The sequence below is a fragment of the Argopecten irradians genome, chromosome 4, assembly GCF_041381155.1.
Source record: "Argopecten irradians isolate NY chromosome 4, Ai_NY, whole genome shotgun sequence".
Classification (NCBI taxonomy): Eukaryota; Metazoa; Mollusca; class Bivalvia; order Pectinida; family Pectinidae; genus Argopecten; species Argopecten irradians.
The window spans coordinates 27,725,523-27,741,439 of NC_091137.1; the positions used below are offsets into that span (position 1 = coordinate 27,725,523).

At 33.5% G+C, this 15,917-nt stretch overlaps 3 protein-coding genes across 4 annotated transcripts in view; 2 read left to right on the top strand and 1 right to left on the bottom strand.

The window, feature by feature from the left end:
* The window catches only part of LOC138321154 (uncharacterized), a 42,884-nt gene extending 37,123 nt beyond the window's left edge, over positions 1–5,761 (top strand). For both annotated transcript variants that reach the window (XM_069264610.1, XM_069264611.1), the window contains 8 exons: positions 692–820; positions 1,141–1,266; positions 1,917–2,045; positions 2,454–2,585; positions 2,831–2,967; positions 3,695–3,800; positions 4,564–4,739; positions 5,310–5,761. In XM_069264610.1, the coding sequence (XP_069120711.1) occupies positions 692–820; positions 1,141–1,266; positions 1,917–2,045; positions 2,454–2,585; positions 2,831–2,967; positions 3,695–3,800; positions 4,564–4,739; positions 5,310–5,414 (1,040 nt within the window). In that variant the 3' untranslated portion in view covers positions 5,415–5,761. The remainder of the gene's footprint in view (positions 1–691; positions 821–1,140; positions 1,267–1,916; positions 2,046–2,453; positions 2,586–2,830; positions 2,968–3,694; positions 3,801–4,563; positions 4,740–5,309) is intronic.
* Positions 5,762–5,922: 161 nt separating this feature from the next.
* LOC138321155 (thyroglobulin-like) lies at positions 5,923–8,728 on the bottom strand. Its single transcript, XM_069264613.1, has 4 exons — positions 8,590–8,728; positions 7,355–7,535; positions 6,558–6,637; positions 5,923–6,309 (listed from the first exon to the last, which is right to left on the bottom strand). The coding sequence occupies exons 1-4, from the start codon at positions 8,663–8,665 to the stop codon at positions 6,113–6,115; spliced, it is 534 nt and encodes a 177-aa protein (XP_069120714.1). The 5' UTR covers positions 8,666–8,728; the 3' UTR covers positions 5,923–6,112.
* A 2,527-nt stretch (positions 8,729–11,255) lies between these two features.
* On the top strand, positions 11,256–14,672 carry LOC138322452 (equistatin-like). The gene is made up of 4 exons (XM_069266478.1): positions 11,256–11,378; positions 12,609–12,753; positions 13,108–13,184; positions 14,465–14,672. The coding sequence occupies exons 1-4, from the start codon at positions 11,291–11,293 to the stop codon at positions 14,650–14,652; spliced, it is 498 nt and encodes a 165-aa protein (XP_069122579.1). The 5' UTR covers positions 11,256–11,290; the 3' UTR covers positions 14,653–14,672.
* The last annotated feature ends 1,245 nt before the right edge of the window (positions 14,673–15,917 follow it).

Below are 15,917 nucleotides of genomic sequence, written 5' to 3' on the forward strand. Positions count from 1 at the left end.
TATATTACTTGAGCCAAGTTAAGGAAAGTCCATGCAGATTGTCACCTTATCTTCTTTTAAGTTTTACATTGGGGAATTCTGGTTTAATGAAATTGAAACTCGTTTCAGATCTGATTATACTCCTTAATTCTTAATGAAAAAGACATAGATTTAAGCATTGAACGTCTTTCAGTTGGCATTCATAGCCAATATAAATACCAACTGGACAGCGGAAAATCCTAGCATACTTCATATTGAAGTTGCCACTGTTCAGTTGGCATTCATATTGGTTATGAATGCCAACTGAAAGACGTTCAATGTCTATAAATGTATTTACATTTGGTTACAATTTTTGCATTTATAATGAATTAATCATTCGTTATCGTCAAGGATGGAACAGCCATTTGAACAGTCGTTTTCCGTGATCGCTGGCATGACAATTGTGACGTTACAATGATAATGACGTTGTAATAAGCGCTTGACGTTCATAGACTATATGAATGCCAACTGCGCTTGGTAAGGTAACATAGAGACATAGTGGGACTGCAGTGACGATATAAATGTAATTGTGAAAGTTTCAGTTAGCAAACTCTATGTGTCACTTTGTTCGAGATCTTTTTTTCTTTCTAATGCAATTATGTCTACATCATCTTCTATTAGGAACTACGTACAGTTGTATCTGTTATTATTACATTCGCTTTTGATTTTGCAGTTTGTAACCAAGGAAAATGGGGTCGAGGTTGTAGAATGAATTGTGAGTGCAGTAATCATGGTAATTGTAACCCATTTAATGGAGTTTGTGATTGTTATCCGGGATTCAACGGTACTAGCTGCCAGTTTTGTAAGTAGAAAACTTTTGTTTGTATTTACACCATCTTATAACCAACAACATAACACATTCAAACTTTATATATGAAATAAACAAAAGTCGATTATCTTGTTCTAAGTTGATCAATTGAAAAGAACGTTTGATAGACACTACATTGAAATTATATCGACATGACGCATAAAATCATTTGCATTAAATATAGGAAAAAAATACGAAATATTTGTCAAATGTTCGATTGCAAAATAATCTAGACACTACCAGACGGTTGCCCGGCCTTACATAAAGGTTCACTTTCTGTCAATGTTTTATTTCAATGCAAGGTTTTATTGCAGCCTGTCCGGCTAACACATATGGCAAGAATTGTGCACAGTCATGCGATTGCAATGGCGAGACATGCAACCCTATGAATGGCCTCTGTACGTGTTCTCCAGGGAAAAAAGGTCATCATTGCGAACAATGTAAGTACACCGTCAGAATATAATTGGTTTGTAAATCATGTTGATGAACTAAAGGTAAATTTTTCTGTTCCTCCTAAGTCTCTCCGAAATGATACAGTCTAAGTTGGTTTGAGTTGAGAATTTTTCTCGATAGTGACGCCTCTGGATTCTGTCGTTTAGCGGATACCCATCGGTGCATAGAAATGGCAGTAGCGTTTGGTCCGTCTTAACATTCAGCATAAAGTACAAGTGTAGTCTTGTTTATACCTTGGACATTAATTTCTTTATTCTAAGACGAGGAAAACATATTTCTAAAAAACACACAATTATCTACAAGGAACACATAACATACAAGACAATATATGAAAGAGAATCAAAACAAAATGCTCGTTGTCTTGTGAGCGCATGGGAACATTACCTGCTCTGTAGATTCCGATGTATGATGCATACTGCAGTAAACATGAATCGGGGTAGTCCTTGGTCAGATATAGTCTATATCGAGCGATGATACTATGACCGCTTAAGGGTACCCTTAAAGGACCTAAATTATTGATGTGACATTCAGGACTTTTAAATCATGAAATATTATGGTAAATAGATAAAAACAACATGTATTTTCTATTTCTTTACAATTTGATGCAGTAATCAAAAGTGCCTTTTTCTTTTACAAGCCTGTGAGTCTACCCATTTTGGCTTTGACTGTGCCCAGCCGTGTGTTTGTCAGAACGAAGGTGTATGTAACTCTGTTAATGGCGATTGTCATTGTCAGCCCGGCTGGTCGGGAGTACGGTGCGATAAACGTAAGTTCGTCACACTTATTTTACACATGAATACATTTAATACATGGATAAGCTATCAAGGGCACCAGGTGTATTGCAAGACGTATGCAAGATCATATGAGTGTTCAAAGGTGACCTCCGTATTCAATGGTATACTACTACATATAATGTAAATACCAAAAGCACACTTTGATTTTTAAATGGTATGCATTTACAATGGAACACTTTAGTTAACACCAAAGATGGCAACGTAATTCATAATTCATGCCACAGATTGGTCTTGACGGTTGTTCACGTAGCCATTAAAGATATATGAAATAACCCCTAACTAAGTTTAAATCATATTATCATTTCTCATATTCTATTTTTAAATCTACATTTCAATCTTTAGAGTATCATAATACCCTTCTTTCTATCTTGTTTTATCAGCCTGTCCTGAGGGTCAGTATGGCGTGGACTGTGGTCAGACCTGTCCACAATGTCAGAACGACGGAACATGTGACAGCATCACCGGGCAGTGCGCATGTCCGGCAGGTTTTATGGGTCCTTTATGTAATGACAGTAAGTGTTGTATAAGTATTTATTATCAAATATAAATATATTGATATTACGCATTCACGCCAAAGTATTCTCTGATGGATTGTCATCTGCCAATCAAATCACACATGGCTTTGCTTTGTTTATTCTGTAAGCCGTGAGTTGTATTATCAGTGCAAAATACTAGAATAAAATTAATACAATTTAATCCGCTATTTACTTACTGGTGTGAAAATGATCTGAGTCCCTGAATATACGATGTTTTGCAGCATGTTCTCCGGGGACGTGGGGAAGTAGTTGTTCTCAAAAGTGCCCTGCAGCATGTCCATTTACTTGTTTTATCACCACGGGTATGTGTACATGTCTTCCAGGAACTTGTCTAAATGGGGGTACTTGTAATATTAAGGTGAGTAAAGCTAATTAAAAATATTATATGATTTTAAAAGTTATAACAAAAAAAGAAATGCACGATCTGATCTCGTCCATACTTCGCCTGAAATATCCTTAGTCCTGAGATAATTATCGTACATCTGGCAGTAATGTCCCCAAGTCAATGACGGAGATCGATCATGCCAGCAAAAGAAGGTGGCTGTCGACTTATATGTCAGAAACTTGAACGACAAACCGAGTGATTTTGTTACTTTGTTCTTTGCTAATGTGGAACAGCTACTTTAAAGATGTTCCACCGCTGACAAATGGCATTTAGTATTTTTCTTCAGTTACAAAAGTTACTTACTTTATTCCATTACAACCATTGAAAAGTTTGAGCTTCTAATTTTACTTTATGTTAAAATATAAAAAATAATAATTAATTGCATCCCGAAAAAATTCTGTGACACTATATCCTATATGGAATGAAGTACTGATTGTGCATGCACCAAAGGCAAAATATAGTACTTTATATTATTTTTGTGTTAATTAGACATTTATGTACACGATTAAACACCAATTATTGTTCAAATGATGAATAACATTTATGCTCTGTCGGCGGTGGAGCATCTTTAAAGGTACTTTCAATCATTTTTGTTCCGAGGTAACCATAGAAACCGGAAAACATTTCCTTGATAAGTCCAAGCATTTCTGAACACCTACCCGACATGATATGCTATTTTGTCAAACATTTATAATTGCAGGGTACGTGCTACTGTACATCAGGTTTTTATGGTAACGACTGTTCCCAGACAACAGAAGAACAAGTTCCTGGCTTAGTGTCCGCACATACGTCCACTAGATCATCAGGTATTAGACATTAAGCTCATGTTGGGTCTTTCATACGTCCACTAGATCATCAGGTATTAGACATTAAGCTCATGTTGGGTCTTTCATACGTCCACTAGATCATCAGGTATTAGACATTAAGCTCATGTTGGGTCTTTCATACGTCCACTAGATCATCAGGTATTAGACATTAAGCTCATGTTGGGTCTTTCATACGTCCACTAGATCATCAGGTATTAGACATTAAGCTCATGTTGGGTCTTTCATACGTCCACTAGATCATCAGGTATTAGACATTAAACTCATGTTGGGTCTTTCATACGTCCACTAGATCATCAGGTATTAGACATTAAGCTCATGTTGGGTCTTTCATACGTCCACTAGATCATCAGGTATTAGACATTAAGCTCATGTTGGGTCTTTCATACGTCCACTAGATCATCAGGTATTAGACATTAAGCTCATGTTGGGTCTTTCATACGTCCACTAGATCATCAGGTATTAGACATTAAGCTCATGTTGGGTCTTTCATACGTCCACTAGATCATCAGGTATTAGACATTAAGCTCATGTTGGGTCTTTCATACGTCCACTAGATCCTCAGGTATTAGACATTAAGCTCATGTTGGGTCTTTCATTGACTTCTACACAATAGTATTTTATTAAACATTTAGCGCTATAGTTGGCAAATATAGATGAAATTGTGATATTTAGAAGCATATTCAAAGCGATTAAACAGCAACCAAGCAGTCATTTACAAGTTAATACACTCCTTTGATTCCAGATGCTGGTATATACATTAGTAAGGGATCAATGGCTGGTCTAGTTTTGGGATTGATCGTTCTGGCACTAATTTCGGTAACGACAGTGTTTTTACTGATGCGCAAAAGATATACCGGTCAATTTATACACGGACCAAATGGTTCAGCAAAAACAAACTTTTCTCCTGAGGTCAAAGACGTGAGTATTAATATGGAAGCTATCTGTTATCGTCAAATTTAGAATTAACTGCTATCTTAGCATGCATCTAGCCTCACTTTGTGTATTTTATAGCATTCTATAAAATATATACTTCATAAAGCTCTAAATACTACTTATAACAAATGTTCTTTATATTTTAAGATGACGACATGTATCATAATGTTGGTTTCTTTGATTACTAATAGTCTCAATATTTTCCAATAATTTGCCAACGTTTTCCCGGTGTCTTTTTTATTCAGACATGTAAATACATATTGCTTTAAAAATTGAACTGTTGCAAATTGATATAACACTTTAAGAGAAAGAAAGAAAATAATGGTGGAGGCACCCAGCTCAATGTATGAAGCATATGCGTATATTTCCACTAACTAAGTTCAAGAATGTTATTGTCTTTGTCAAGTTCGTCATTGTGTTTTGTGACGATTTCTTGTACAACAAAAGTTTGATATATTCTTCAACTTTTTGTAAAATTTAATGTCTTTATGACATAACGATAATGTGGTATTAGCTATTTGAAGCGTACTTACACTATGTTTACCTATTCTCCAGGACACAACTGATGGTGCCGCTGGTTTCTCTAATCCGCTCCATTTTACCGAGTTCACCACACCAAAGACTGATCCTGATGCATCTCATAAAGATAGTGCGGCTTAACAATGAAGTCAAGTTCATTATCATGTTGTAGTGATTATTAATTAGTTAACTCTTTCATCATCATGTCTACCAGTCTCCTGTCTCCACCTTATCCATAACTTGACATATCCTAGATCCATTCTCATATCCCGATGCTATGTTCACAGTGAGCTTTGCGATGGAAGTCAAAAGCGAAATATTCCTACCAAATATGGATTTGCTTGCCGTACAAGAGATTATCAGTTGCCGTTTATGACCTACAAAATTGGATTGTGTTCCTTCATACCAATCGCGAATATATTTTTCATCCACGTTTGTTTTTTATTTCGTGTATGTCTATGTATTTGTATATTAAAACTGAAAATACAGAGAGTCTTCGTGGTTTCCTTTATAACCACATCAAATGAAATATTAGTCCATAGATGAATACTATCATTAAATACCGTCTCCGTCAGCTGACAGAGCATGTTTACGATAAATACAATGAGTCGTGCCGTAAGATAGTTAAGCAAGTTGGTATTCTAAAACATTAGCTAACCTAAAGTTTTATTTAACGTAGGGTTTTAAAACAGCTTGTAACCTATTGAAATCCAAAATCCGATTTTGTTCAATGGACTCTAAACAATTATGATAATTCTTAAATATTTGAAATCACTGTAGAGACTAGAGCTGAAATATTCGTTACCATTTAATGTTAAAATATTCACCAGAATGTACAGTTATTGTACGCCACACTTCAGAGTTTCAATAAGTCCAATGTTGACTGTTTCTTCTCCTACTTGTTCACCTCGAACGTCGGCACAGAAGCACACGCTTCCAGTACATTGAATGGGAGCGTAGCTTCCGATTTCTGTACAGTAATGGATTTTACCATATATTCTTTTCTGTGAGTACTCGTATTGTGCACGTGCACATGCTGTATAGAAAAAAAGACATGTTTAGATATAATTATTACACGTTTTTATAAATATTTCTTCTATTATGACTGTATTATTTTCGGTAGTATCGTTCAATAGTATTTAACATGTTGATTTTCTTGATAAGATTATGTTTCGTTTTAGCTTATTCGTGTAACATAAAGTTATCTTATTTTGTTTGGATTGTTATTGTCTGGAATGCGGTAGCGGGGTACAATCGTAATATTTAGAGTCTCAGTATACCTACCACAATCAGTGTCAACAGCTCGAGCTTCTGTGAAGTCATTATCTGTCAGAATGGTTCCATCCGCGGCTACACAACGGCAACTAAAACAGTGATAATTATAGCATTATACATCTCGTCCATCATCAAACATGTACAATGAAAATATTTAGATAGCGACATTTTGTTAAGAACAAAGAAAACACAAATGCAGTCTCAACAAAGATGACAATGGTTGCCTAATATGTATATCAATTTATATGGTTTGCTATAATTTAATATTTAATGATTATTCTCAATATCTTAAGGGTTTATGACGTCATAGACAGAACTAAATACTAATTAGAATTAATATTAATTAAAAATTGATTAAAGATATATATGTACTTTTACAATAAAACAAGAGTTGACTTGTGGCGCATTGATATCTTAGCCAATAGATAAGTTTGGCCAATGACTGTCCCGCTTTGAAAATTCCTGGAGAAATCGTTCTGTATGGATGACGTCATAATGTACATAAACTGATTTTAAATGTTACTAAGATAAAATAAATCATATAAGCTTGAATAGAAGCTAAATTGACTCAATGGGACGTTATTTTGTTGTAAATACTGTACATTTTATATGTTCGACCACATGTGAAAAGAGTTTTTGAGTCAATGTGTAATCGAATGAAATTAAAGTATATTATTATTATATTATTATTATTTAAATTTAATTAACTGACTGAACATGGAAACAATTAGACTACACTAACTTTCCGTCCTTTCACTAACGTTGATCATGAGCATTATCCATCAGATACTGATGTTTATACTTACTGTCCGTACATGCACTGACGTGGAGCGTATGTACCGTCCTCCAGACACTGGGGTTTAGTTGTTTCAGCCGGTCGGACGCCCGTTTCCTCCCACACCTGGTTCTCCAGGTCCTGTATGTAGTCATACTCTTTCTGACAGGTTTCCGTAGCTTCCACCTGATCCGGAGCATCAGTGACAGCTACTGTTGACGGAAGCAATTTGGCAAATGTTACACGAACTATATAATATACATTAGATTGCTACAATGTGTTACAATGTATACATATTTCGTAGTTTAACTTAATCTACCAAAACTGTTAGAGTACATTAAAATTTTTTTTTTTCATTGTACTGAATATCTTCTCATTGTGCATAATGAAAATATATTTGCTAGCATAAATATAGATATATTATTAGCAAAATCTGCAGTAAGAAGAGGATCAAAATTTTGGTTGCAAATTCACTCTGCAATCTTATTTTGACAGGATTCAGTGAAAAAAATAATGTGTTTAAACCATAGGTTAAAATGCTATTATTTTCTTTGAAACTCCTACTTCTCTTTTATCATCATCTCAATATGTCTATGATTTGATATCTTTTTCGTGGACAACTGTGCGGCATATTGATTAATAACATCAATGAAAGGACTATGTATGTTTTGGGCCCTTTTAGCCCCAAATTTTCAAAACATTTGTTTAGTGATTTATTTGTTGTATTATACATATTTGTACATCTCTGATTCAACTATGATTACCGTTTTCTAATTTTGCAGCTGTATGTACAATGCTAACCATCCAAAATACACATAAATTATGAAAATGTGGAAATTTGGACAATTTTGGCCATTTTAGTGTCTATGAAACTTTAGAGCGCAACCTTTAATAAACTATTTATTGAGAATATGTATGCACTTCTTATACATCTTTAGAAGAAATATAAATTTAGTTCAAGGATGCACTCTGGTTTCGAAAGCATAAACAAAAATGGGCAAAATTGTAGAAATGTTCACACTTTCATAATTTATGCATATTTCGAATGGTTTCTATGGTATACTAAAACTATCTTAGCTATTAAATTAGGGATGAACTAAATATGTCAAATACAATGCTTTACATACTAAATAACGGTTTTGAAAATTTGACTCATTTGAGAACCAAATAGGGCCTAAACCATATACATTGGTATAGTCCTTTTACGCTAATCATTGTAAAACAGAATAGTATGTATCAAATCTACAAAAGAAATAAAAAACATACCTTCAATTACTTGATCAGCCTCATCCGCTATGACGGCTGCGTTAAGGGCGAATAACACTATTATAATAGTTCTCATTGTGGTACTGTGTCGGTCAGAACGTTCTGTAACGTAATGGTCAAAGTGATAGGTTGATGATGCTGTTGGTTGACCTTTTATATAGCCAATGTATATGTTAAGTGTAACATTCTTACTCGACAGGTGAATAGATAACATGTCATGTTATCAAATGTCCAACGCATGTATTGCTCATACGACATGTGACATTCTGTATGGTCTGCGAAAACGATCACTGCAATATTAATTTTCCGTCGGCGATACCAACGTCATTTGCAGCAATTTCCTTCGTTTTTACTTTTGAATCTAAAGTCAATCATTGCTAATTCATGGAAGTGAATAACACAAACATTTAGTTTCGCAAAAGGGACGCCAAACCAATATGTTTAAAATCACTGCAAAAGTGTTTTACATCAATATTACTTTATACCGTTTGTTCTGAGCAATATGTTAAGTCTATTTCGTACATATGTTTTGAAAATAAATACAACATACACGTTCTGAATAAGCAGGCAATTGATTTGTCCCATATGCGCACATAAACATTTCATTAATACACCGAAAGCGTAATATATTGCAAAAAATGAAAGTGTTTGCTGATGTACCTTCTGGCGTTAAATAAGGATTTTTTACTACAATGTCGAGAAATGGTTTCTTCCGACATATACATAGAGTTTTAAAATTTGTTTGTGGTAACAAACTTATGCATGGATCCATGTTTTTTATTCGATTACTTGCATTCATATCTGAAACGATTTTACATATACATCATTTTATAATTATTTTGTATTCTTTTTCAATATATATATTGAGATATTTTGTGGGGGTCTTCACTTGTCAGATCAATGCCAATCACTTAATGACTGAATGAGGTCTGTGGTGATAAAACGTCAAACCATCCTGATCACGTGAACATCAGAGCGCGTTATCCTTGCCACGCGCACTTTAACCACCTGTTAGGACCTATAATTGATACTGTCCGAACGAATATTTATCACGCCACGTATCAAGCTATACCTGTATCCTCCGGACATACAGTTGACCAGCAGAATGAACAGCGAAAGCCTAAGGTTACATACACCTGTTGTCCAGCAAGTGTCCGGATGTTATGCTTGTAAATTTACTTTAAGTCATCATTTGTAAAAAGCGTTGTTACCATATTCAGTAAATAAATGGTAATGATTGTGGATAAGAAAATAATAAATGGAATAATTATTATTACGCTCAAAATTCATATCAAACACTTTGTTAAAAATCGCCGCTTAAACTAATTTTGAAACGTTGGTTCCTTTGGTAACGAAACTTAAATATGCAGAAGAAACGCAAGAATGATAACATATTTCCCACCATTATAACGTATCCCCGATATAATTAAAGTTCACGATATATTGTTATAAGATTTATTTTGGTATTTAATTTTAACTGGGCATGTACACCGCGTGTTTCATAAGGTTTTGTGTCATGTTGATGTACATGTTATTGCCTCTAGTTACAATACTAGCTGATTGTAAAGTGATTGATATACTTACATGTCAAACTACAATTTTATGGTTTATATTGGGGTATGATACGTCATGAATAAAAGCCATTTTACATCAACAACTGGATTATGTCGTCAGGTTAACATAAAATAACCTGTCCACTTTGTATGGTCCGACCTAACGCCGAAGGATGAAACAACATCAAATGAATTAATTGAGATTTTTATTATCTTCGCTAACGTCGTAGGACAACAACAATGAGAAAGGGGTCAATATTAACTCTCATGAAACGATGGCAAGTTACAGTATCATTGCATTATAAAAACAGCGAAACGAAAGGCACAAACTAACCATTTTTAACAAAAGTGTTGAAAATAAAAATCTGAATAATAAGGAGGGTTTTTAGGTTTGAACGTGGTAAAACGTTTTCATTAATGATTGGACTTTATTTTCTTTATATCGATAGAACAACAATTTTTATCATAAAATATAATACGTTTAATTGATCGCTGTAAACTGTCAAAGAACATAATTCTTCTGATTCGTAAACTATATAAAGTAGCAACTCGTCATTGATCTACTCTCAGTTCTTATCTTACCCTTTGAGTTCACAGTTCTATATTACTTTTAATTTTACGATTCATAAACAAATCTAAAAATAGTATTTGTGCATGTTGTAAACCACTTTAGTATATAGTATTTTCTCGTCTTCGGTATTTTCAACCTATTCACTAATACATATATTCACAATCAAGGGCTCTAACTGACAACAGTTCATTTTTGTAATGTTTTATATAATTATTCACAAAAAATATGAATTCGTGTTTGGGCTCTCTCCAAACATTATGCAAGCATTTACATATGGTGAAATCAAAGTTTTCGATACAATGTAGGTTGTCTGATTTATAAAAAAAACTACATTAATTTTGTTGCAACTATTAATTTTATTATAAATTGTAGTAAATGTAGCAATAGTATCAATCAATTATTTACAGTAAATTTCATGAGTTATACGTAAGCTAAATCAATTAGTATACGGACACTCCTCTTGTACATAACATCAGTATATACCAGCTGCCATCTGTTGCTTTGGGTAATTAGTGGACAGGTTTGTATATAAAGGTGTTAGCAGTGTCCTAGAAACTAATCCACTAAAATAACCAAGATGAAGACAGTTGTATTATCACTTCTACTACTTGTTGCCATTGCCTTCGCCGATGAAATGGTGTCGGATACAGATTTCGAAGATGACGGTATGTTACATTTGTTTTCTCCATTTTTTCAAAAATTCCTTTTAATTGATAACCATTATTAGCACAGATTTATTACTGGTGCTACATGTAACATCCGAGAGAAAGAGTACAGAAATTAAAAAAAAACAATGATTTTCTAGCGTTGTTAAATAAATACCACTTGGCATCTACATTAATCATATCGCAATTACTGTTTTGTAGTTGAGCTGTCTATAGATCAACATATTAATTAGCAAATTTCGTAACGATAACAGAGAGTATATCATCTATTGTTCCTATCACTTTATATTTACACTTGCTTGGCTTGATCACTATACGTAAGTACTAGCCGATTTTGTTTACCATAACTGCATCTCCATAGAATATATTCTTAGAGGAATTGCTCCATACATTTCTATTCACAGTCTGGATACAAAATTTGAATTTTCTCCCAAGATATATTGGTGAATTTTGTATACAATCTAGACCAAAGTTATATATTTGCAACCTATTGGAATATTTAAGCAATAAACTGTTACCAGATTAGACATACAGTTATGAATATTTATCTTTCGGACGGATGGGCTTCATATCAACTGTATGTCCAATCTGGTAACAGTTTATTACTTATATTTCCATTACGATCAATCGAATTCAAAACTACACACGTATATCCTTTAAATTTCCCGCTTGTGCTAGTGTTGACGTCACCAAGTTCAATAGATGGAACAGCAATAGCATCAACTTCTGAATATAGTTCAACACAAAACAGTTTGAAACAAGCGAACAATTGAAAATTATGCGATGACGTTTTTTTAATACAAGTGATTTTGTCAACACGATAATACTATTAGATTTCATAGACTACACAACTTTAAAACCACTTTTGAAATTATTTGACCGTTATGTATAGGCGTAAGTATACATTGAATACATTGTCAGTGACGCGGCGGAAACGTTAGATATTCATACGCTTGACCAGATTGAAGTTCATAGCCAGATATTGCCCATCTGGTTTGACATAGATTAAACGGGGAACTGAAAGTAGAATAGAAACATAATTAAATATTTTGAATATAAAAATTAGAAAACAAGTATTATATATCCACATCGTTTAAGTTTTATGTTTCAAATGTATATTAAATGTGTAAATATTATTTCAATATAACTTTTGTGTTATTAAATTTCTATTGATTTTTTTCAAAATTTATTCGTTTAATGTGTTTTTGTCTTCTTTATTCATTACAAAAGTGGACACTTGTCAGGATAAACTGGACGCGATTGAAGCAGAAATAGCTGAAATTGTAGAAAAAACTGGATCTCACCCTATTGGTTCCCTCAAACCTCAGTGTCTAGAGGACGGTTCCTACGCTCCTCGCCAGTGTCTCGGATCTGTGTAAGTGCTTTTCAGCGTTTCCTTAATATATCTTTTCATGATAGTCAAAACTAATTGTTTATTTGGTGTATTTGGTCATAAACATCACTAAGAGATTTTATCTAAATCAGTTTAGTTGTAAAATTAGCAATAGTGATTTCTACTCCCGTTTTACACGGTGTTGTAGCTAGTTAGAACTGTCAATCTTTCTTTCAAGTTGTCGCTGAATAATAAAACGAATTAAAATATACAGCATTTTTAATGAATTAATTATTAAACAATTTTTGTAAGACAAAAAGTCCAAACGGACAATTAATATCTACAGTATACTGTTTGCATATTGGTGATTTACATGAAACTTTATTTTATTATTAGATGTAATTGCGTGGCTTCTAATGGTACGAAGTTAACTGACGACTTTAGTATTGGAGAAGCCTTCAATACAGATTGCTGTAAGTAAAATAAATCACTTTCGCAAACGTGAACCTTTTATAAAGATTGTGTTTCATTTGACTTTTGCTTTCCATAACGCTTCGGTATATATTTTTGCAACAATAATACTAATTTAGCATATGCATTCAAACAATTCTATTTTCTGCCGTTCCGAATATCACTGTTGTCAACTTGATATCTTGATATTAATACACGCATTTGTCAGTATGAGATATAACTCCGTAAAAACATCATTTATTTTCATGAAGTTTTGCGTATACATATTTCTACCACAATAAGCGGTGTTATTCAACTCTCATGACATTGAATAAACACTGCAGCTGTTGATATACACTTTGTTTATACCACACATGGTAAAAACTCTGTACGCATTCTGATTGGTTGACACGGTGAACTTTGACCGAACTACTTATTATTCAGTGTCACGTCATCATTGTCAACGTCATCAATAATCAAATGACGTCATTCTATGTTGTGAACGCCGCTTGACGTCCAAAACTGCTGTTCCAAAGCATATGCGTCATGGTCGTTTTGTCAAAATACGTGACGTTTTCATACATGTTTAATTGACCTTTATTATTAAAAATACGTATTGACGAACAAGAATTTTACTCATGAGTTTCGTAGATTTAACGTGTATGAAACGAAGTTGATCTTGATGGTAATTTTGATGATTATCTGGCGGGAAATAGACGATGCCGTGTCGTGCGAATGATTATACATGTATAATGTAGTCCGCCATTGTGTATTATTTTCTGGAAGCACCTATGAAGATTACTCAATAAGACGTTTAAGGAGCATTTTTTTAACCCTAAAGATGTTCCCAATTAGAAGAATTTGATATCAATGGATTCTTTATCAAACAATTACTTTTGAATAATAATTAGTGTATTTTTGCTGATGAAAATATTACTACACCTTATTAGCATATTTCTGTAAATACACGTTACCGTATCCCTGCCGTATTTCTATCGCCTAAAAAACGAATATAATTGTGGTAGAAACTGGTCACACTACTCGTGGTTGTTAAGTATTGAATTTATTCCACACTCGTAAGTTATTTTTTAAAGTTACAAAAGGCACTCGCTAAAGCTGGTGTAACTTTTAAAAATAACTCACTCGTGTGGAATAAATTAAATATCCAACAACCACTCCTTGTGTAACCTCTTTGTAAACCACAGGGGCTCATTTATATATATATATATATATAATGTTTTCGTGTTTTGTGTGTTTATTTGTTGTAAATATAATTGATAAAGCTTATATTTATCTGTTTCAGCATGTGCTCGTGCTAAAAATGATGCTTCCATAAAACAGATCATTGGTAAGACATACAGCTGCACTGATATAGGAAGTTATGCTCCTATCCAGTGCACCGGAAGTGTTTGTTACTGTAGTGACAACCATGGAGAACAACTCGGACAACAAACTGTCAACATCGGTTTTATTGATACTCTGAAATGTTGAAAATAAAGTACTGAGCAGTACCACTTGTTTGTGTCTCATTAATATTAATAATTTAGTCTACCTTTTATTATCAATATAACAGAGAATCGACGGCTTATATATTGGTATGTGTTATTTTGGGAAATATCTTGTGTTTTAATAACATACATAAGCAAAAAGGCTAAAATCGTAAATGCTTTCGTTGTGATTAGTCTATTATGTTCTTTCATACCTCTATGGAAACAATCCGGGAATTATACCAAAATCGTGTTATCGTGATGTCGCTATTGATGTTGTGTATTTATATGAAAATATAAAATGTAAACGAAAAACACATCGTTTTATAAAGGAATCCCAGAATTTAATTACAAGTTTTAATTGTTAAATATTCTTAATTTGATCGCTTTATGGAACAAAATCAATACTTAAAAGGTTTGCGCCACTGTAATCATTAAAACTCATAAAAAAAGTATGAAGGGAACATAACCCAAATAGATCCAGAGCCTTGAAAATATCCAATCTGGTTTGATAAAAACTACAAAGATATCCATTTCAGTTATATTTGACTGTGTTTTGTTTTGTTTTCAAAGGGAGAAGTATAGTTATACATTTTCCATGAAATCCGAAGGAAATATTATCGGAGTGGTGAAGGGAGAATGGGTAGTTCTAAAAGCTGCAATATTTCTCAGTCGAACCTATCATTACATTATTTAGGAAAAATAAATTGTTTTGAATCTACTGACAAAGGAAGGATATGGGAGACACAATATCCTTATATTTTGTTTTAACTTACCTTTGCGGAGAGAATTTAGATTCATCTTGGAGGCCTACAATAAGACGATATCGAAATTTCAGATTTTACGACGGAATAATAAATGCCCATTTAAGATTTTAATCGATGTTATTGATACATATATGCCTGTATCTCAAGCTAAAGCAGGAAAACGAATAATAAAATCAAGTATCTACAAGAATATGGGGTATTCCATAAAAGGTTATTATATGCATTGTAAGGGTACAATGTATATCGACTCTTTAAAGTGAATAAGCGGGCAAAGAAAACCAGTCTAAATGCGTTCATTGGCCTTCCAAAAGTTCTCACATATTAATACGACAGCCAAGTTCTGCTTACGTTTCCCAGTTCTGACCATTAAAGTAAAGGAAAGTTGAAAGCATTGAAAGCGAGGCTGCGTGGAAATGTAACCACGAACATAGTCAGCCGGGAGGACGTTTTAGGATTTCTAAACTTTAAATTAATTTCTTCGTAGGCAGACAGATTTTGGCGA